The sequence below is a fragment of the Somniosus microcephalus genome, chromosome 17 (assembly GCF_052327205.1).
Source record: "Somniosus microcephalus isolate GS21.2 chromosome 17, FLI_Smic_1.0, whole genome shotgun sequence".
NCBI classification, from domain to species: Eukaryota; Metazoa; Chordata; class Chondrichthyes; order Squaliformes; family Somniosidae; genus Somniosus; species Somniosus microcephalus.
This window is the reverse complement of record NC_141003.1, coordinates 86,592,587-86,615,015: the sequence shown is the minus strand read 5'-3', so window position 1 is coordinate 86,615,015 and position 22,429 is coordinate 86,592,587. Positions and strand designations below refer to the sequence as shown.

The following is a 22,429-nucleotide window of genomic DNA, read 5'->3' as shown; positions in this document are numbered from 1 at the left end:
AGAGTTTAGAAGAATGAGAGGGGATCTCATTGAAACGTATAAAATTCTGACCGGGCTAGACAGACTGGATGCAGGGAGGATGTTTCCCCTGGCTGGGGGGTCTAGAACGAGGGGTCACAGTCTCAGGATACGGGGTAGGACATTTAGGACTGAGATGAGGAGAAATTTCTTCACTCAGCGGGTGGTGAACCTGTGGAATTCTCTACCACAGAAGGTTGTGGAGGCCAAGTCACTGAATATAATTACGAAGGAGCTAGAGAGATTTCTAGACACAAAAGTTATCAAGGGGTATGGGGAGAGAGCGGGAAAATGGTATTGAGATAGAGGATCAACCATGATCATATTGAATGGCAGAGCATGCTCGAAGGGCCGAATGGCCTACTCCTGCTCCTATTATTCTATGTTTCTATGTTTTCTATCATGGAAAAGAGGACTATATGGTATTTACGATTACTTTTGTGGGTTGATCCCAATGTCAAGTAAATAGCAGCACTAACTAGTGAGGAATACGTAAACATTGTGAGACACTGCTAATTATAATGTCGTATCATCTGGACTGGCCCATTTCCCTTTACACTCTCCTATTTCTTTTTCCTGATCTCCCGGAATTGCTCAATTTTTATTTTATTCGCTCCTGGGATGTGGCCCATCCCTAATCGCCCTCGAGAAGTGCTGTTAGGGAGGGAGTTCCAGGATTTTGACCCAGCGACGATGAAGGATCGGCGATATATTTCTAAGTCAGGATGGTGTGTGACTTGGAGGGGAACTTGGAGGTGGTGGTGTTCCCGTGCGCCTGCTGCCCTTGTCCTTCTAGGTGGAAGAGGTCACTGGTTTGGGAGGTGCTGCCAAAGAAGCCTTGGCGAGTTGCTGCAGTGCATCTTGTAGATGGTACACACTGCAGCCACGGTGCGCCGGTGGTGGAGGGAGTGAATGTTTAAGGTGGTGGATGGGGGTGCCAATCAAGCAGGCTGCTTTGTCCTAGATGGTGTCGAGCTTCTTGAGTGTTGTTGGAGCTGCACTCATCCAGGCAAGTGGAGAATTTTGCCACGCTCACTTTGACATCTTTCACCAGAAGATGCATGACAGTGGTCTGGGCCTGGTCCACTCTAACTCACTCTAGTAAGATTCTGAGGGGGATTGACAGTGTAGATGCTGAGAGGTTGTTTCCCCTGGCTGGAGAGTCTAGAACGAGGGGTCACAGTCTCAGGATAAGGGGTCGGCCATTTAGGACTGAGATGAGGAGGAATTTCTTCACTCAGAGGGTGGTGAATCTTTGGAATTCTCTACCCCAAAGGGCTGTGGATGCTGAGTCGTTGAGTATATTCAAGACTGAGATCGATAGATTGTTGGACTCTAGGGGAATCAATGGATATGGGGATTGGGCAGGAAAGTGGAGTTGAGGTTGAAGATCAGCCATGATCTTATTGAATGGCGAAGCAGGCTCGAGGGGCCCTATGGCTGACTCCTGCTCCTAATTCTTATGTTCTTATTACATAGACCAACACTGAGCGGATGAGCCAGCCTGTATTGAGCTCTTGATCACAACATTCAGAGCCATTTGAATTTGGCCATCCTTCTGTTTGTGGGTTCTGTAGGTTCTTGGTCAGGCCGTTAGACGGAGCATCTGTTGATGACAGAATACACTGCCTCTGTGGGGTGGGGGAAGGAGCGGAAAAATCTGAAATGATTCATGCAATAAACTGCTAAACATATTTACCATCTTCCAGTACAGCGTATGGAAAATTCCCACAAGTATCAGAGACAGACAAAATGAATTGGGTATCAAAGTTAATGATACTCATAATCTACTTAATGGTAATGGTACCATTAGCGCACCATGTTAAGTAAATGTTGTGAAAATGTCTCCTTTCATTCAGAATACATTGATTAAAACATGCTCATTTTATGTTCTTTTATTTGTTCGTGGGATGTGGGCGTCGCTGGCAAGGCCAGCATTTATTGCCCATCCCTAATTGCCCTCGAGAAGGTGGTGATGAACCGCCTTCTTGAACCGCTGCAGTCCGTGTGGTGAAGGTGCTCCCACAGTGCCGTTAGGGAGGGAGTTCCAGGATTTTGACCCAGCGACGATGAAGGAACGGCGATATATTTCCATGTCAGGATGGTGTGTGACTTGGAGGGGAACTTGGAAGTGGTGGTGTTCCCGTGCGCCTGCTGCCTTTGTCCTTCTAGGTGGAAGAGGTCGCGGGTTTGGGAGGTGCTGCCGAAGATGCCTTGGCGAGTTGCTGCAGTGCATCTTGTAGATGGTACACACTGCAGCCACGGTGCGCCGGTGGTGGAGGGAGTGAATGTTTAAGGTGGTGGATGGGGTGCCAATCAAGCGGGCTGCTTTGTCCTGTACAATAAATTGTAAACTTTATTCCCAGTATCTTCCAAAATGATCATTGTTCCAGCAAATTGTTTTAATATTAGGGATATTACCTCTGGAGAGTTTGGTTAAACAGAGACGTGTGTATGCTGAGCTGCGCGAGTGCCTGGTTTCACTTACTGGTGGAGTGCTATTACAGGTTGAGCGTCCAAATCCAGAGTTCCGGAATCTGGACTCCGGGATGATTGGTGGCAGGGTCGTCTGGAATCCGTAAAATGTACCGGAATCCGGAACTCCGGATTTTGGGTGCTTCCACCTATACTTCAAAAAGCCGTTAACTTTTGTTGTCTTTTTTGGAAAAACCCTATGAAAAATGCGAGTGATGCAATAAAACTTTAGTGTTGTGTTTTATCCTCCTTAATCTGCTCAGCTCCACTAAGTGTTTCCGCCAGGCTGCGGCCACGGCGCCACGCCGCCCTGGTGGCCTAGTGTGGGCCGTCGGATGCTCTGCAGAGCTCGCAGCGTCCCTCCCCTTTAACAGAACGGGAGGGGGCGGAGAAACGCGTCAGCGCTACGCGGGAGCGGCCCAGGCATTTCCGGACTTCGGAACGTGTTTCTGATGTCCGAAGTGCGGAAACGCCCGAGCCCAGGTTGCGATATTTTCCAGGCTTCGGACATCAGAAACACGCTCCGAAGTCCGGGAAAAACACGAAAACCGGCTCGGCTCCTCGGTCCCGAGGTTGCCGGATTCAGGACGCTCGACCTGTAGTAGATCCAGTGAATTATATGTATGTACAAAAAACCAATAGAAGCACACTTTGCTGGTGAAACACTTTGATAAGTTACTCAATGACTGGTTGAATTTTAAATGACACAGAGTGATGTTCCCTTTGCAACTATCTGAAAGATCACAATATTTTCTGAGGTTCCAGCATATTCTACACCCTTGTGTGGAATTCTACCTCACCTTATCAGCCAATGGTAGGGGCAGGAAAGAAAGGGTAGATACATTAAAAATATGTATATATAACTTTATAATGATATTTTCTCTGCCTCGTACGAAGAGTACTTGTTGAAGGTGAAGACCCAATGATGGGTGGGGAGACACACTTAATCGCGGGGTTTGAGGAGCATTAACTGAGGAAGCTTAGCGAGCTCACGTTATAAGGCAGGATATCCTTTGATTCACCGTAAGCAACGTCATGGGAGATGTAAGAGATGCTTGGTGGTTGCACAGAATTACGTCAATATAGGAGTTCTTCATCATTTGGACTACAAGCGTTAATCCAATCCTATTTATTCAAAAATCCAGGCCAACACTTCCAGTGCAGTGCTGAGGGAGTGCTGCCCTGTCAGAGGTGCCGTCTTTCAGATGAGACATTAAACCGAGGCCCCGTCTGCCCTCTCAGGTGGACGTTAAAGATCCCACGGCACTATTTCGAAGAAGAGCAGGGGCGTTCTCCTCAGTGTCGTAGCTTCACTTTCACAGTAAATAGAAACTGCTTATATATTGTGCAGTTAACGCGTTCATTTATTTATTTTTTGATGTGTGCCCGAAGCTGACTGCATCTCATTGGATGCTGCTGATGAGGTCTGCATATTTTAATCGAAAATTATATCACAGTGAAAGTGAACCTCGTATTTCTTCTCAGCGCTGTTAGGCGTCAATGAAGCTCCTTTTTTTGATAAGCTCATTCATTATCAATAACCGGGGATTGATATAAAAAAATCCATCATACACAAAGGTTGTTAATTGCATTAAAGTGGTGTCTAGCAATTGGTTGTTAATTGTATTCAGGTGATGGGACTCTCTTGCGCATATATATATATACTAGAGTGCCCGGCGGTGCCGAGGGATTTTTGAGGGCATGTTGTTATGAAAAAAGTAGAAATTATATATATAAATGAGTTTGTCTGTCTGTCTGTGTGGGAAGGAGAGAGAAAGAGAGGGGGGGTGAAGAGAGAGAGAGAGAGAGAGGGAAGGAGAGAGAGAGAGAGGGAAGGAGAGAGAGCAAGAGGGAAGGAGAGAGAGAGGGAAGGAGAGAGAGAGGGAAGGAGACAGAGAGAGAGAGGGAAGGAGAGAGACAGAGAGGGAAGGAGAGAGACAGAGAGAGGGAAGGAGAGAGAGAGAGAGGGAAGGAGAGAGAGGGGGAAGGAGAGAGAGAGAGAGGAGGAGGAGAGAGAGAGGGGGGAAGGAGAGAGAGAGAGAGGGGGAGGAAGGAGAGAGAGAGAGAGGGAAGGAGGGAGAGAGAGAGGGAAGGAGAGAGAGAGAGGGAAGGAGAGAGAGACAGAGAGAGAGAGAGAGGGAAGGAGAGAGAGAGAGAGGGAAGGAGAGAGAGACAGAGAGAGAGGGAAGGAGAGAGAGAGAGAGAGGGAAGGAGAGAGAGAGGGAAGGAGAGAGAGAGAGAGAGAGAGAGAGAAGGAGAGAGTGAGGGAAGGAGATAGAGAAGAGAGGAAGACACCCCGGGGAAGGGGCTGGACTCAGAGCCCGGCGGGTGAAGAAGGGGTGGCCGCCATTTGTGAGGTCGGCGGGAAGTTTGAATTGCGGCGGCCGAAGGAAGGAAGGAAGAAGGCGGAGGCGCTCCCTCCCTTTCCCACCCCTTCACTCTTTACCTCCCTCACACCCTCTCTCTCCCTCCCCCTCTCTCTCCCTGCCGCTCTCTCTCTCCCTCTCCTCCTCTCCCCCCTCTCTTCACCCCCTCTCTCTCTCTCCCTGCCCCTCTCTCTCCCTGCCCCTCTCTCTCTCCCTCCCTCCCCGCTCTCTCTCTCCCCCTCCCTCCCCGCTCTCTCTCCCTCCCTCCCCTCTCCCTCTCCCCCTCTCCTCTCCCTCCGACTCACCTCGGTACCAGAACGGAGTATATCCGACACCAGGAGGCCGGGTGCCCATCGCTCAGAAGCGAGCCCGGGGTTCCTCATGTTTAACCAGGTGGGCCTTTGGACCCGGTTGGCCGGGCGGCAGTGGAAGGCCTTTCGCTCCGGACTCCCGTGTCCGATTTAGGTCGGAGACGGCTCGTTGGAAAGCCCCGGTTTTCCCGGTCCCGCACTAATGGCAAGAGTGAGACGGGGAAGGGGAGAGAGGGAAGAGGAGAGAGGGAAGAGGAGAGAGAGAGAAGGAGAATTAAAATCCCGACTTTTGTCTGTTTTCCCGCGCGCAGCCGGCTAGAGAAAAGAAAAACAAAAGAGATGAAGAGCCTAATTTAAAGCAGCCTCTCCCCCGCTAAAAGGTGAGAGCCGGAGGGAGATTTTGCGGGCGAAGAGGGGCGGCCGCCATTTTGTGAGGCACTAACGGCAGTTTGAAAGATTAGGCCCCGCCCCACACACACCATGAAACGCCCCCCATGATGCAGCACGCTCCCCCCGTAGGATTGGTCAACCTTCACGTCACTCAATGCTAATGAGCGGATTCCCCCGTTGGATTGGCCAACCGCTAATGAGCGGATTTTTGAACGTTTTTTGTACACTGCCCGAACAATTTTTGTCTGACCAAAAAGTAAATACACCTATGAGACTCCCCTAATCATAAGCTTTCTTTTGATATAACATATGTGTAGGTACGCTCTATAACTTTTGAGTGATGCCCCGGACAGACAGACAGACAGACGGACAGACAGACAGACAGACACCACGATCCTTTTATTTATATACTAGCTGGAGTGCCCGGTGGTGCCGAGGCTTTTTCGAGGGCATGTTGTTGTTGGAAGAGAGAGAGAGAGCGACTGGGGGGGGGGGGGGGGAAGAGAGAGAGCGACTGGGGGGGGAAGAGAGAGAGCGACACCCGAGGACAGACAGAAGGACAGACAGACAGATAGACAGAAGTATCCGTTTATATAGATAGATAGATATATATATATATGGCAGTGGGCTGGGGGAGGGTTGTGAGCTGATATCAGGAGTGTACAGTATGTAATATGTGTGTCTCTGTAAATAAAAGTTGTAAGTAACTAAAGATTTGGCTGTAGTGTTCTATCCTTCATCACCTGGCGAGCCGACTTTTACAAAGGTCATCGGCTCGTTTTTGCACGAACCTTGACCCATCCAGGACATGACTGTGTCTCTGGCACTCAGTTCATTTGCTGGTTATTTAGCACAAAAGGTCTTCGGATCAAAATCCCTGCAGGATTAAGAACGCAGCGAGTATAAAAAAAAAAGTTAACATCTCCATTTTAGAATCTAATGGACATTTAAATAGAAAATGGAACGAGTTTTTTTTTAATAACTTCTTTTCATTTGTAAGTTGATCGAGGCCTTCAGATTTAACTGGCGCAGACGTGGCTTCTGCTGCCGGGAGGGTTGGCAAGATTGTCGCCGACGCTTCCCTGTTAGTCGGGCACCAGGGTTGTCCTGGGTACCCCACCGCCACCACCCTCTGTCGGAATAACTCCCCTCTGATTTACCTCCCCCCCCACCCCCCCCCCAGAGAGAGGCCGCACCCTGGGTTTTGGCAACAGCATCTTATTCTGAAATAACAACAGAAAACGCTGGAAAAACTCAGCAGGCCAGGACAGCATCCGTGGAGAGGGAAACGGAGTTAACGTTTCAGGTCTGGGACCCTTCGTCAGAACTGGAAAAAAAGCAGGAAAAGGGATAGATTTTAAAGCAAGTGGGGGCTGGGAAAAGGGGGAGGGGATGAAAGAACAAAAGGGAAGGCCTGTGATAGGATAGAAGGCAGGAATTAAGAGACATTGAGAGACATTAAGAGATATTCAAGGAACAAAGGATGGCTCTAGATGAAGAGTGAATGGTTGGAGCAGAGTGAGGATAGAAGCTCCTGCCAGCCCACTCTGCGGCACCGCGTGTTTGCGATCCAAAAACAGGGAGAGAGTGGAGACAGAGTATTAGCGGAAGAGTAGAGTTTATTACTCTGAAAAGCCCTGTGGCGGACGGAAGCGCTGGAGATACTATTGCCTTTGGAAAGGAGATGTCAGTGTCTCGGGATCGCTTGATGCAATGTGTCTGAGGCGAGGGCGCCCCGCTTCGCACAGACGCTGATTGGAAGCGAGCTGGAACGTGTCACTGGGGAGCACCAGAATTAATTGATTCCAGGCAGGCGCCAGAATGATTGCTTCTTCTTTTCTCTTCCAGCCTAAACTCTTGGCAAAGGAGCTGCTTGACCTGGTGGCATCGCACTTCAACCTGAAGGAAAAGGAATACTTTGGGATAGCCTTTACAGATGAAACGTGAGTACTGTATTCTATCTACACTGAGTCTCCAAGATTTGTATTTTCTTGTGTTGTCTCTGGTGAGCAAATAACAGGCGATCAGAGGGCTGAGATGTCAATAATGAGGAGACAGTAAAGTGCGATCGTCCCGGGGAGCGTCGGGCTGTCCCAAAATCAGTCAATTTGTTGCGTGATAAGACGGCACCTAAGATGTGATTACCATCACTGTAATGTGTGTGTGATCACTGAAAAACCATGGATGTAAATTACTCACCTTCTACTCTTTCGCTTCCTGGCTTCAAAGGGAAACTTTTATACCTTTGGCCTTGAAATTACACTGTCCGAATGTTGGTGTACAAACGCTGAACACATGTGCGTGAAATTCCTTTCTCTGCTGTTTAGGCTGAGACATTAGCCCCTTTCAAATATGCCAGTGGACAAAGGAATCTCATAGAAATCTGTTATATTCTTTTGCTAATATTCAGAGCGCGTAATTTCAAGACCGTAGAACATTATTGTTGCTTGTTGTTACTTGCTAATATCTGAACCTAATATTGGTAGCTCTTGCGGTATTTTTGACATTATGCAGAGAATATTTTGCATATTGAGAAGTGTGTAAGATACAAATTGAACCGAGTGATTTAGTTGATGTATCAATTTACTGCTTGCAGGGTTAGTGTCTTGCAGGGACCTATTCCCCGCTTGCTCTTTGCACACCTGTATATTATTAAAACTCTTGCATAGGGCGTGCACTTGCACAAGTCTGGCCTCCTGTTGTCACAAATTCTAGAACTAGAGGGTCACGGTCTCAGGATAAGGGGTCGGCCATTTGTGACTGAGAGGAGGAGGAATTTCTTCACTCAGAGGGTGGTGAATCTTTGGAATTCTCTACCTCAGAGGGCTGTGGGTGCTCAGTCGTTGAGTATATTCAAGGCTGAGACCGATAGATTTTTGGACTCGAGGGGAATCAAGGGATATGGGGATCAGGCGGGAAAGTGGAGTTGAGGTCGAAGATCAGCCATGATCTTATTGAACGGCGGAGCGGGCTCGAGGGGCCGACTCCTGCTCCTATTTCTTATGTTCTTAAATTTTAGTCCCACATTTGTATGGACATTTACCAATGTAGATTGCGATGCCCAACATTTCCCATTCAATTTTGCTGTGCTCCGGTCATTAGGTGGTTTTGGGAAGGGAGATTCTAAAGTCTTACTCCCAACTCGGTTACCACCTTGTATATTAAAAACACTAAAATAAAAGATGGTTGCTCCATTTACAAACGTCCCTTACCTTGAGGAACATGTTTTTTTTTAAATTCATGGAAACCCATTTTACAAACCCTGATTCCATGTACAAGTTCTGCGGATGTTACAGTGCCGCGGACGAGCTTGCCGTCTCTGAATGTGTTCAATGCCATTTAGTTGCAAAGTCGCTGATGAAAATGGTTGTTTGATGTAGGTGACACGGAGTTGTTGGAGCCCGTCCGCTTTCCACTCGGGTCAATTGTACCTGCTTAATTTCAATTAAATCTGCTTCACTGGATTGTGTACCCTGAACCAACGCCATAGTAAAAACGCTGCAAGATGACACTCAGGACAAATGAAACTAATCATTCAAGTGCGCCTAATGATTCAGCGTAATGCACAGACACAGCATTGATGCAAGCGCTACTGTGCTTATCTATCTACGGGTGGCAAACAATCACTTGTATTAATTGAAGCAGACACTTAACAACTGGTCCAGTACAAACAATCGTAATGAAGTGGTGGAGACAATAATTAATCAGGTCAACAAAAATGTTCCCTTTTTCAGTTGTATGAAGTATTTCCACAGGTGTCATATGAAGTAGCAGTGCAGCCCTTTAGTAGAATGTCAACAGCTCACCGATTATTTCAGGAGCTGTAGTATTGGGGGGCCATTGAATCGCCACAGAGATTCCGTGCACGAAGCACTTCTCGATGTCAGCTGGTCCATTGGGTGGATGAGTGGTTAGGCAGCAGCTGGGCAGTTTCTAACAGAGAGCAGGTTCATCCCCTGGCAGAAGGCTACAGGGGAGCTGGGAGTGGAACGCTTGCCTGACCTCCTGGAGATGATGCACAGCAAAGGAGAGCCAAGATGATGGGAGGGAGGGATAATTTACCTCATTAACAATGTTCCCTGTAATTTTTTTTTGGGTGCGCGGCCCCTTTAAGCGGCTGCGCGGCCCGTTGAAATGTCCGCGCGTGCGCGGTTGTTCCCATTGAGAGGCCGGCGAGCGGCCTGCTCAGGAGCTCACGGCTGCGCAGCTTAACGGGCACATTGCTCGTTGCCCCCTGTTTTTCCTCTTCACTCGTCCTGAATCTTCGCTGTGGCGCAGTGCATTGACTGTAGCTGTAGTGAGCGGCCCTCGCACTCCGACCAAAATACAGATTGGGCGGGCGGAGGGGTGGGGGGAGCGGAAACGATTGAATTGCAAGCCACGGATCGCTCTTGTCAAACAGATTGTTCAGTTCTAATTATCGAAGATGAATATTGATTTCACGCTCTCCATTGAAAGATAGTTATGAAAATGAGCAAAGGTTATCTCTAGGGCATCAGGACTCTGCTGTGTCAATATCACTTACTTATCCTTGAAAGCCAGGGGGTTTCTGCTATCAGAGATGCCTAATTGTCTCTTACAATGACCAGCAGGCTTTAATTTTTTTCCCTTTATCTTGCTAAAGAGGATTTTCGGCCGCTATCTGTCCTCATCCATTTCCCCTGTGCTTTGGCCAGTGTCGCCTGGGATTTCTTGGATTACGCCGAGGAGGTTGACCACACTTTTATTTTTCTCAATAGTGGGAAAGTCTCAGCCAGTTTGAAGCCCTGAAAGGGCCCGAGGCACCTGCTCCGGGAAACCTCGGCCCCAGAGGCACGGCTGTCAAGTGCTGTCTGTGTACTGAGGCAAGGCGTCATTTGTTTCTGTGTCTGAATGGACACGAACACACCAAGTTTCTCTCTGTGATATGCTGTGGTATTAACAGTCTTCTTAGAATCATAGAAAGTTACAGCACGGAAGGAGGCCATTTCGGCCCATCGTGTCTTCTTCTTAAATAACAACAGAAAATGCTGGAAAAACTCAGCAAGTCAGGCAACATCCGTGGAGAGAAATTTGAGTTGACGTTTCGGGTTTGACCCTTCTTCAAGGGTCAAACCCGAAACGTCAACTCAAATTTCTCTCCACGGATGTTGCCTGACTTGCTGAGTTTTTCCAGCATTTTCTGTTGTTATTTCGGATTTCCAACATCTGCAGTATTTTGCTATCGTACTAGTGTCTTCTTCTTAGGCAGTCCCTTGGAACCGAGGATGACTTGCTTCCACATTAAAAATGAGTTCTCAGGTGACTGATGAGTCCAATGCGGGACCTACAGTCTCTGTCACAGGTGGGGCAGACAGTGGTTGAAGGGGCGGGTGGGTGGGGTGCTTGGGTTGACGTGCGCTCCTTGCGCTGTTTGCGCTTGGCTTCCGCTTGCTCCCGGCGAAGAGACTCAAGGTGTTCGGCGCCTTCCCGGATGCTTCTCCTCCACTTTGTGCGGTCTTGGGCCGGGGATTCCCAGGTGTCGGTGGGGATGTTGCACTTTTTCAAGGAAGCTTTGAGGGTGCCCTTGAAGCGTTTCCTCTGCCCACCTAGAGCTCTCTGGCCGTGCCGGAGCTCCGAGTAGAGCGCTTGTTTTGGGAGTCTCGTATCGGGCATGCAGACGATGTGACCCGTCCATCAGAGCTGATCGAGCGTGGTCAAAGCTTCGATGCTGGTGATGTTGGCCTGAGCGAGGACACTGACTTATTAACAGTGATCGTATTATGTTACATGAGGTGCAATAGATAGATGCCCATTTCTGGTAAACCTGACTTAAAAAAAAAAATTGTTCATGGGTGTCGCTGGCAAGGCCAGCATTTATTGCCCGTCCCCTAGCTGTCCTTGAGAAGGTGGTGGTGAGCTTCCTTCCTGAACTGCTGCAGTCCGTGTGGTGAAGGTGCTCCCACAGTGCTGTTCGGGAACTAGGGAGGGACTGGGCAAAGCAATAATAATAGAGACAATTTCTGCCTCGATTGAAAGTGCACCCTAAAAAAATGCCTTATAAATAGCATTTAGCCCATTGGAAACACCTAAGTTAGGCCCACATACATTTTGAAGCACTTACTTTTTGCCTCCAAATGTCTCTCTTCTTCTGGACGCATTAACTCCTTGCTGGGGTACACCTTCCTAGGAGTACGTGTCAGGTGTGGCTCAGTGGGCAGCACTCTCTCGCCTCTGAGTCAGAAGGTTGTGGGTTCAAGTCCCACTCCAGAGACTTGAGCACAAAAGTCCAAGCTGACACTCCAGTGCAGTGCTGAGGGAGTGCTGCACTGTCGGAGGTGCCGTCTTTCGGATGAGACATTAAACCGAGGCCCCGTCTGCTCTCTCAGGTGGACGTAAAAGATCCCACGGCCACTATTTCAAAGAAGAGCAGGGGGGAGTTATCCCGGTGTCTTGGGCCAATATTTATCCCTCAATCAACATCACTAAAACAGATTATCTGTTCATTATCACATTGCTGTTTGTGGGAGCTTGCTGTGCGCAAATTGGCTGCCGCGTTTCCTACATTACAACAGTGACTACACTTCAAAAGTACTTCATTGGCTGTCAAGCGATTTGGGACGTCCTGAGGTTGTGAAAGGCGCTTTAGAAAGTAAGTCTTTCTTCTTTCTTTACAAAGCAGCCTCATACCTCACCAAAGTGGCCATTCTTCGTATCCAAACCTAAACAGCCACGCGCCTATAGGCTATTCAGCCGGGGGAGGGGCGTGTCCCAACCACGCCTGGTCCTGTGCTCACCAGTTGACTGCCCATGTGCATTTTCCAGTGGTAATGTTTGGATAATGATCAGGGAGGGGAATGCTGGCCGATTCTCTTCCTTTCCCTCTGAGATCCAGCCAGCTGCTGCCACGGCTGAGATCAGACAACTCAACAAAACCGCTTCTTTTCATCTTTCATAATATGCACCATGTGGAGCTGGGTGAATGCTATCCTATAAATAACTTGTTTTTGCAACTATTGCTGTTTATTTGTGCCTCGTTACAGCACAGTAATAACAAGTTAATGTAAAAATAAATCTTAGCTGTAAATAAACCTCTGCTGGAGTGGTCAGTTGCAGATATTAAGTCCGGCTTTGCACCAATAATGCTGCACTGGACAGTATATTACATCATTGAGAGCTGGAGTATTGTGTCCAATTCTGGGCACCGCACTTTAGGAAGGATGTGAAGGCCTTGGACAGGATACAGAAGAGATTTACTAGAATGGTTCCAGGGATGAGGGATTACAGTTACGTGGATAGACTGGAGAAGCTGAGGTTGTTCTCCTTGGAGCAGAGAAGGCTAAGAGGTAATTTGATCGAGGTGTTTAAAATCATGAAGGGTTTAGATAGAGTAAATAAAGAGAAACTGTTTCCAATGGCTGAAGGGTCGATAACCAGAGGACACAAAAAGTTAGTATGCAGGTGCAGCAGGTGATCAGGAAGGCCAATGGAATCTTGGCTTTTATTGCAAGGGGGATGGAGTATAAAAACAGGGAAGTCTTGCTGCAGTTATACAGGGTATTGGTGAGGCCACACCTGGAACACTGCGTGCAGTTTTGGTTTCCATATTTAAGAAAAGATATACTTGCTCTCGAGGCGGCTCAGAGAAGGTTCACTCGGTTGATTCCGGAGATGAGGGGGTTGATGTATGAGGAAAGGTTGAGTAGGTTGGGACTCTACTCATTGGAGTTCAGAAGAATGAGAGGCGATCTTATCGAAACATATAAGATTGTGAGGGGGATTGATCGGGTGGATGCGGGGAGGATTTTTGCACTGATGGGTGAGACTAGAACTAGGGGGCATAATCTAAGAATAAGGGGCTGCGCTTTCAAAACTGAGATGAGGAGAAACTTCTTCACTCAGAGGGTAGTAAATCTATGGAATTTGCTACCCCAGAGAGCTGTGGAAGCTGCAACATTAAATAAATTTAAAATGGAGATAGACAGTTTCCGAGCAGATAAGGGAATTAGGGGTTACGGGGAGCGGGCAGGGAAGTGGACGTGAGTCTAGATTCGGATCAGCCATGATCCTATTGAATGGCAGAGCAGGCCCGAGGGGCCGTATGGCCTACTCCTGCTACTATTTCTTATGTTCTTATGTTCTTATTTAAGGTGATTGGCAAAAGAACCAGAGGCGACAGGAGGAAAAACTTTTTTACGCAGCGAGTGGTTAGGATTTGGAATGCGCTGCCTGATAGGGCGGTGGACACAGATTCAATAGTCGCCTTCAAGAGGGAATTGGATAAATACTTGAAGGAGAAAAACTTGCTGGGATATGGGGAAAGAGCGGGGGAGTGGGACTGACTGGATTGCTCTTCGAAAGAGCCGGCACGGACTCGATGGGCCGAATGGCCTCCCATCTGTGCAGTACTATTCTGTGATTCTATGATTTCTGGGCCTTGAATATTTGGTATGTTTTGTTGGTTTGCCTGCCTCCAATGACACACATCAAGCTGGAGCCTGAAAGGAGGCTTCAAGCCCGTCACTGCAAGATTTGACTTTGGCTTCTGCGATCCTGGCCTCAATTTGTGTTGTAGTTGTGTTGAGCGGGGTGCCACGGACTCAATACAATGCCTAGCATGATGGGACAGAACTGCTGGGTGTTGTTACGAAATTAGGCACATGGCTTTAATCCAGACAAATCCATGCAGTTCAATCTGCATGTTGTGCACAAGGGAATCTGCACTGCATTTGTTAAACCGTCTTTTTTTCCCATTATATCAGTTGGCATGGAGCATTAGTATGGCACCTGATGTCACAACAGTGAAGAATACATATTAAAAACAGAAAATGCTGGAAACACTCAGCAGGTCAGGCAGCATCTGTGGAGCGAGTAACAGAGTTAACGTTTCAGCTCAACGATCTTTCATCAGAACTGGAAAAAGTTAGAGATGGAACAGGTTTTAAGCAGGTACGGCATTACCATAAATAACAACAGAAAACACTGGAAATACTCAGCAGGCCAGGCAGCATCCGTGGAGAGAGAAACAGAGTTAACGTTTCAGGTCTGGGGGAACCTTCATCACGGCATTACCATCGTTGAATCCTCCGCCATCAACATCCTGGGGGGTCACCATTGACCTGAAAATTAGCTAGACCAGCCACATAAATACTCTGGCAACAAGAGCTGATCAGAGGCTAGGTATTCTGCGGTGAGTGTCTCCTCAAAGCCTTTCCACCATCTGCACGGCACAAGTCAGGAGTGTGATGGAATACTCTCCACTTGCCTGGATGAGTGCAGCTCCAACAACACTCAAGAAGCTCGACACTATCCAGGACAAAGCAGCCCGCTTGATTGGCACCCCATCCACCGCCTTAAACATTCACTCCCTCCACCACCGGCGCACCGTGGCTGCAGTGTGTACCATCTACAAGATGCACTGCAGCAACTCGCCAAGGCTTCTTCGGCAGCACCTCCCAAACCCGCGACCTCTTCCACCTAGAAGGACAAGGGCAGCAGGCGCATGGGAACACCACCACCTCCAAGTTCCCGCCAAGTTACACACAATCCTGACTTGGAAACATATCGGCCATTCCTTCATCGTCGCTGGGTCAAAATCCTGGAACTCCCTCCCTAACAGCACTGGGAGCACCTTCACCACACGGACTGCAGTGGTTCAAGAAAGCGGCTCACCACCACCTTCTCAATTAGGGATGGGCAATAAATGCTGGCCTTGCCAGCAATGCCCACATCCCAGAATGAATTAAAAAAAAGAGGCAGGGACAGGGGGGAGGGCTGGAAAGAACAAAATGGAAGGTCTGTGCTAGGGCGGAAGGCAGGAGAGATTAATTAATTAAAGGGATGATGGTGCAAGGCGAAAAGGGGTGGTAATGGAACAAGTAAAGTAACAAAAGATGGGTCTAGAGGAGGTATTTGATCCACTGTTGCTCTACACTACCAATCTCAGCTCTGCTGTTATAGGGCGATGTGAGCGGAGGTCGTAAGGTGTTTGATAAAGTGTCACATAACAGGCTTGCCGGCAAAGTTGAAGCCCATGGAATAAAAGGGACAGTGGCAGCGTGGATACGGAATTGGCTAAGTGACAGGAAACAGAGAGTAGTGGTGAACGGTTGTTTTTCAGACTGGAGGAAGGTATACAGTGGTGTTCCCCAGGGGTCGGTACTAGGACCACTGCTTTTCTTGATATATATTAATGACTTGGATGTGGGTGTACAGGGCACAATTTCAAAATTTGCAGATGACCCAAACCTTGGAAGTATAGTGAACAGTGAGGAGGATAGTGATAGACTTCAAGAGGACATAGACAGGCTGGTGGAATGGGCGGACACGTGGCAGATGAAATTTAAGGCAGAAAAGTGCGAAGTGACACATTTTGGTAGGAAGAACGAGGAGAGGCAATATAAACTAAAGGGTACAATCCTAAAGGAGGTGCATGAACAGAGAGACCTCGGGGTATGTGTGCACAAATCGTTGAAGGTGGCAGGGCAGGTTGAGAAAGTGGTTAAAAAAGCATACGGGATCCTGGGCTTCATAAATAGGCATAGAGTACAAAAGCAAGGAAGTTATGATGAACCTTTATAAAACACTGGTTCGGCCCCAACTGGAGTATTGTGTCCAATTCTGGGCACCGCACTTTAGGAAGGATGTGAAGGCCTTAAAGAGGGGGCAGAAAAGATTGACGAGAATGATTCCAGGAATGAGGGACTTCAGTTACGTGGATAGACTGGAGAAGCTGGGGTTGTTCTGCTTGAAGCAGAGAAGATTGAGAGGAGATTTGCTGGAGGTGTTCAAAATCATGAGGGGTCTAGACAGAGCAGATAGAGAGAAACTGTTCCCATTGGCAGAAGGGTCGAGAACCAGAGGACACAGATTCAAGGTGATTGGCAAAAGAACCAAAGGCGATGTGATAAAAACTTTTTTACACAGCGACTGGTTAGGATCTGGAATGCGCTGCCTGAAAGGGTGGTGGAGGCAGATTCAATCACAGCCTTCAAAAGGGAATTGGATAAGTACCTGAAGGAAGAAAATTTGCAGGGCTATGGGGAAAGGGCGGGGCAGTGGGACTAGCTGAAGTGCTCTTGCAGAGAGCCGGCACGGGCTCGACGGGCCGAATGGCCTCCTTCTGTGCTGCAACCATTCTATGATTCTCTAATTCTAAGCCTTATACTGGAGGTGGGGGAGGGGGAGAAGGGCAAGGAGAGAAAGTCAGCAAGACTGATTAACGACCCACTCTAGCACAAGGTCTGCGAGTGACTTCGAGTAGCAGTAATGGAGACGGGGAGCAGGTTTCACAGCTGGGCCCTCAGCCACAGAACCTGAATGATCGGAGAGACTGGGGAACAGATAGAGAGAACCATACACTCAGGTAGAAAAGACCAGCAGAAAATTGGAACCGATTACTTTGAAAAACGACTTAAGAAGTGTTTCTCCAACCTCCCACCGCATCCACCCTCTCTCTCCACCTTCTAAAAGTACCTCCTGACCTTTAGCAGCCTTCTCTACTTCTCCCAAATAACCGTATGTCATTTGCAAGCCTGGATACTGATGTAAGAAAACTACTAGGCACTTGGTCTAAGCGTTAAACAAAGCTTTAATCAACTGTTTTACAACATGGAGGTCTAGTTGTGTCCTTCACTAGTTCCTGTTAAGAATGTCCTGCGCAAGCTGGCCCCATGCCCGAGTATTTATACTCTCCCTGGACAGCACCACCCGCAGGCCGCTCAGTATTATTTCATAAGCTTTTCTTCCATGAATGACGGATTCATGTCAGATGCCGAGGCCCATTTTTTTCAAACATCGTTATTTAACGTCTGCTAAAGTAAAATACTGCGGATGCTGGAAATCTGAAATTATATCAGAAAGAAAAAGAAAGATTTGCATTTCTGTAGCGCCTTACACAACCTCAGGGCATCCCAAAGCGCTTTACAGCCAATGAAGTACTTTTTTTGAAGTGTCGTCTCTGTTGTAATGCAGGAAACGTGACAGCCAATTTGCGCACAGCAAGCTCCCACAAACAGCAATATGATAATGGCCAGATTGTCTGTTTTTTTGGTGATGTTGATTGAGGGATAAATATTGGCCAGAGGAGACCTCCCCTGCTTTTCTGCGAAATAGGGCCAAATCCTGGAATCTCTCAGCAGATCAGGCGGCATCTGTGGAGAGAGAAACAAGAGTTAACGTGACGAAAGGTCATCGACCTGGAACGTTGACTCTGTTTCTCTCTCCACGGATGCTGCCTGACCTGCCGAGTGTTTCCAGCGTTTTCTGTTATTTAATGTCAGTGTTAACCAAATGTGATGCTGATGATTAGAAAGTCTGGCCGCGAAATTCGGCTCCTTTGCGCCTGCCATTAGCGCCTCCGGGGGCTTATTGCCCGGGAAGGGGTGCTAATAGCCAAGAGCGCCACGCCCCCGCCGGTAGTGCCTCGGGCCGCAGCACCACTGACGATGACGTCATTGCCATGCGCCGCCACCCCGTAGCTCCCCGCTGCGACACCTTACCGCCCCGCGGCAGAAATTCGGCTGCGCCCTGCGAGGCTGCCACGGTGGGTGTCAGCGCCAGCTTCGCGGGTGGCGAGCCAGACCGACCTCCGCTCACGGGGCGCTAATTAAAGGGAGGTGCAGCCGACCTCCAGGTTTTAGTATTCAGTAAGCTGCTCAACATGGAAGAGGCATCACAGCCCCCAAATAAAGAGATGATGTGCTCCCTCAGTGCTCACACATGGGGGTGGTTTTCATTCAGAAGTCGGGTTGGAGGCGGGACTACAACATTCGGGGTTGTAGTCCCGCCTCCATCGAGATGCGGCCAATCCATGCGATTTTAACTTGATTGACCTTGTTAAGCCCACCCAGCGGGCTCAGCAGGCCAATTAAGGGCCACCCGGCAACAGGTGACGTCAGAGACTGAAATTTCATCTGTCAAGACGTTTTGACAGATGAAATATCAGTGTTTCACAGCTGTTTGAAGCTGTCAAACACTGACAGTCTTACTTCTAACATGAGTCCTTCTCCACAGACTCAGTTAGAAATCTCACCAGCACAGAAAGCTGCAGGCAGTCACTTTTGACAGATCGCAGCCGTTCTGCTTTCTGTGCCGGTGAGATGATGGACTCCCGAAACCTAGAGGGAGGAAGGCTGAAAAGGTAAGTACAGGTAATTTAAACTTCTTTACACACATTAGACACACCAAACACACTTACCTTTGCACTCATGCACCCATCACTCACCTGAACACCGACATCTCGACCCCTCCAAGTCCTTCAACCCGACGGCCCGCCTGCTCTAACTTGGCGTGGTTTGGAGTCGTCGGGAATCCCACACTTCAAGCTTTAAAATAGGGATTAGGCTAAAAACTGCCTGTTAACTACCTGTTCACAGGCAGTTAATTGGCACTAATCCCCTTCCCGCCTCGGGTAGGTGGGTCCCAGTGCGGGGCGGGTACCCGCCTCCTTTGAAACTGGCATGGAGGCGGGTTGGGGGCGGGATGGTGTCGGGACCCCTGATTTCGGGATTTTAACCCCCCGCACGTCTCCAATCCCGACTCCACGGGTCAATGAAAATCGACCCCATGGACTTTTCACCAGGGGCCGTTGGATTGCGATCTGCAGCAGGGACTCCCACTGATTTTTTTCGCTGCCGAGAGATGCCAAGACCCAGTGCCATCCTCCGCTGCAATCTGCTAGCCCAGCGGACAGCCAGTGGGTAGGGTTTGGAATGCGCTGCCTGATAGGGCGGTGGATACAGATTCAATAGTCGCCTTCAAAAGGGAATTGGATAAATACTTGAAGGAGAAAAAATTGCAGGGATTGGGGAAAGAGCGGGGAGTGGGATTAACTGGATTGCTCTTCGAAAGAGCCGGCGCAGACTCGATGGGCCGAATGGCCTCCTTCTGTGCTGTACTATTCTAGGATTCCATGACTTTTGTTGTCGCCAGCTAGACATATTAGCCACAAAAGGTAGAAATATGTGCAAAATTGTGAAAATATATGTTTTTGTGAAAAGCTTTTGAAGCACTCTTGAAAAACATTAATTGCTCATGCCTCACTGTTAATCAAACAATATACAGTGCAGCCTATGTTGACATTCTTAGCAAATTAAATAAATGTTTGCAAAGCCTAATTTCCATGTCACACAGTGAAATCTGTTATTTGAAATTGCACGGGTACAGTGGAAATTATACTGTACACGTTTCCTGTGGGAGTTTAAGTAAATGCAGCTTGATTCGCTTCACTGTACCCTGCACTTAAAGCCCAACAAAGGCCAGCTGTTACCATTGTACATTGTGCTGTGAGACTGGTACAGATCGAGCCACAGCGCCCATATCAATATAATATTATGTAGATGTGAAGTATGCTGTCTTAAAGCATTACTCTGGAATCCAGAGTTTGATTTAATATTTAATTTAAATGCTAAGACTATTCTTTTGGTCTAACATGCATATGATTGGAAGCTAATCTTTGTCCCCTGCAGAAGGCAATGTGATACTGGAAGCCCTCCAGTCCCTTACCCAAGGGGCTCATTCTTCATGTCGGAGCCTCGACGGTGAGCACTGGGAGGCTGTTTAGAGCTAAGAACAAATACTGTCCTCACCTAACCTCCATGAATGATCATTTCCCAACAAGGATCATTGGACTATTGAGCCTTTGTCTTTCGTCCCCCGCCATAAACTCCGTTCCCGAGCCACTGACTCCATCCCTCTCCCTAACATCTGTCTGAGGCTGAACCACACTGTTCGCAACCTTGGTCTCATATTTGACCCTGAAATGAGCTTCCGACCACATATCTGCACCAGCACTAAGACCGCCTATTTCCACTTCCGAAACATCGCCTGACTCCGCCCCTGCCTCAGCTCATCCGCTGCTGAAACCCTGACCCCTGCCTTTGTTACCTCTGGACTTGACTATTCCATCGCACTCCTGGCCGGCCTCCCACATTATACCCTACGTAAACTTGAGATCATTCAAAACTCGGCTGCCTGTGTCCTAACTTGCACCAAGTCCCATTCGCCCATCACCCCTGTGCTCGCTGACCTACATTGGCTCCCGGTTAAGCAGCGCCTCGATTTCAAAATTCTCGTCCTTGTTTTCAAATCCCTCCATGACCTCGCCCCTCCCTATCTCTGTAATCTCCTCCAGCCCCACAACCCCCCGAGATATCTGCGCTCCTCTAATTCTGGCCTCTTGAGCATCCTTGATTTTAATCACTCCACCATTGGTGGCCGTGCCTTCTGTTGCTGGACCCTAAGCTCTGGAATTCCCTCCCTAAACCTCTCCGCCTCTCTACCTCACGCTCCTCCTTTAAGACGCTCCTTAAAAGCGACCTCTTTGACCGTGGCTTTTGGTCACCTGCCCTAATATTTCCTTATGTGGCTCGCTGTCAAATTGTGTTTGATAATCGCTCCTGTGAAGCGCCTTGGGACGTTTTACTACGTTAAAGGCGCTATATAACTACAAGTTTTTGTTGTTGTCAAGTGTGGAGGCTCTGGCTGATTTCTCCTCCCCTTTCCTCCCCTCCCTTAGCCCAAGGTCTACTGTTAGACTAGCCGACAGCAGCTAACTCAGCATTGACCAGAAACTGAACCTGGGATCTTGCGAAACAAAAGTTCAACTTTTGGGATGGGACAGTCGCCATTTCAGGGGTGTATGTTGCCTTGAAGAAGGGAGCAGACACCAATCGTCAACCCTCTGCCCTCTCTCAGTAGATACTGCTTCCCCTGCTCTTTAAAAAAAAAATTGTTCCTGGGATGTGGACGTCGCTGGATTGTCTCCAGTGCTTGAATATTTGTCTTGTATCTCTGTGGCCAAAACTGGATTCAGTACTCACGGTTCAGTCTGACCAGTGTACTGTATAATCGCAGCCTGATATCCTTTGACTCATACTCTACTGATTCAGCAGTGGCAGCATTCGATTGCTGTTCCGCAGTAGCTGGACATGGTGAGCTTTCAGTCCGCTGTCGCCTCTCGCTCGCTTTCAGTAGCTATAAAAAGAAAGACTTGCATTTCTATAGCGCTTTTCACGACCACCGGACATCTCAAAGCACTTTACAGCCAATGAAGTACTTTTTGAAGTGTAGTCCCTGTTGTAATGTAGGAAACACGGCAGCCAATTTGCGCACAGCAAGCTCCCACACACAGCAATGGTGATAATGACCAGATAGTCTGTTTTAGTGATGTTGATTGAGGGATAAATATTGGCCCCAGGACACCGGGGAGAACTCCCCTGCTCTTCTTCAAAATAGTGCCATGGGATCTTTTACATCCACCAGAGAGAGCAGACGGGGCCTCGGTTTACATAAGAACATAAGAAATAGGAGCAGGGATAGGCCATTCGGCTCCTCGAGCCTGCTCCGCCATTCAATAAGATCATGGTTGATCTGATCTTGCCTCACAGCGCCAGGGACCCGGGTTCGAATTCGGCCTCGGGTGACTGTCTGTGTGGAGTTTGCACATTCTCCCCGTGTTTGCGTGGGTTTCCTCCGGGTGCTCCGGTTTCCTCCCACAGTCCAAAGATGTGCGGGTTAGGTTGATTGGCTATGATAAAATTGACCCTTAGTGTTAGGGGGATTAAATACGTGGGGTTACGGGGATAGGGTGGGATATGTGTTGGTGTAGGGGTTACGGGGATCGGGTGGGATATGTGTCGGTGCAGGCTCGATGGGCCGAAATGGCCTCTATCTGCACTGTGGGGTTTCTGTGATTCTGTGATCAACTCCACTTTCCTGCCCACTCCCCATAAACCCTTGACTCCCCTGCAGTTCAAAAATCTGTCAATCTCCGCCTTGGAATATATTCACTGACCCAGCCTCCACTGCTCTCTGGGGTAGAGAATTCCACAGATTCACGACCCTCTGAGAGAAGAAATTCCTCCTCATCTCAGTCTTAAATGGGCAACCTCTTATCCTAAAACTATGTCC

At 48.5% G+C, this 22,429-nt stretch overlaps 1 protein-coding gene across 8 annotated transcripts in view; it reads left to right on the top strand.

Annotated features, from left to right (window-relative positions):
* Positions 1-22,429, top strand: part of frmd4a (FERM domain containing 4A) — an 894,188-nt gene that overhangs the window by 651,532 nt on the left and 220,227 nt on the right. For all 8 annotated transcript variants that reach the window (XM_086010812.1, XM_086010811.1, XM_086010810.1 and 5 more), the window contains one exon: positions 7,409-7,503. In XM_086010812.1, coding sequence (XP_085866938.1) covers positions 7,409-7,503 — 95 coding nt within the window. The remainder of the gene's footprint in view (positions 1-7,408; positions 7,504-22,429) is intronic.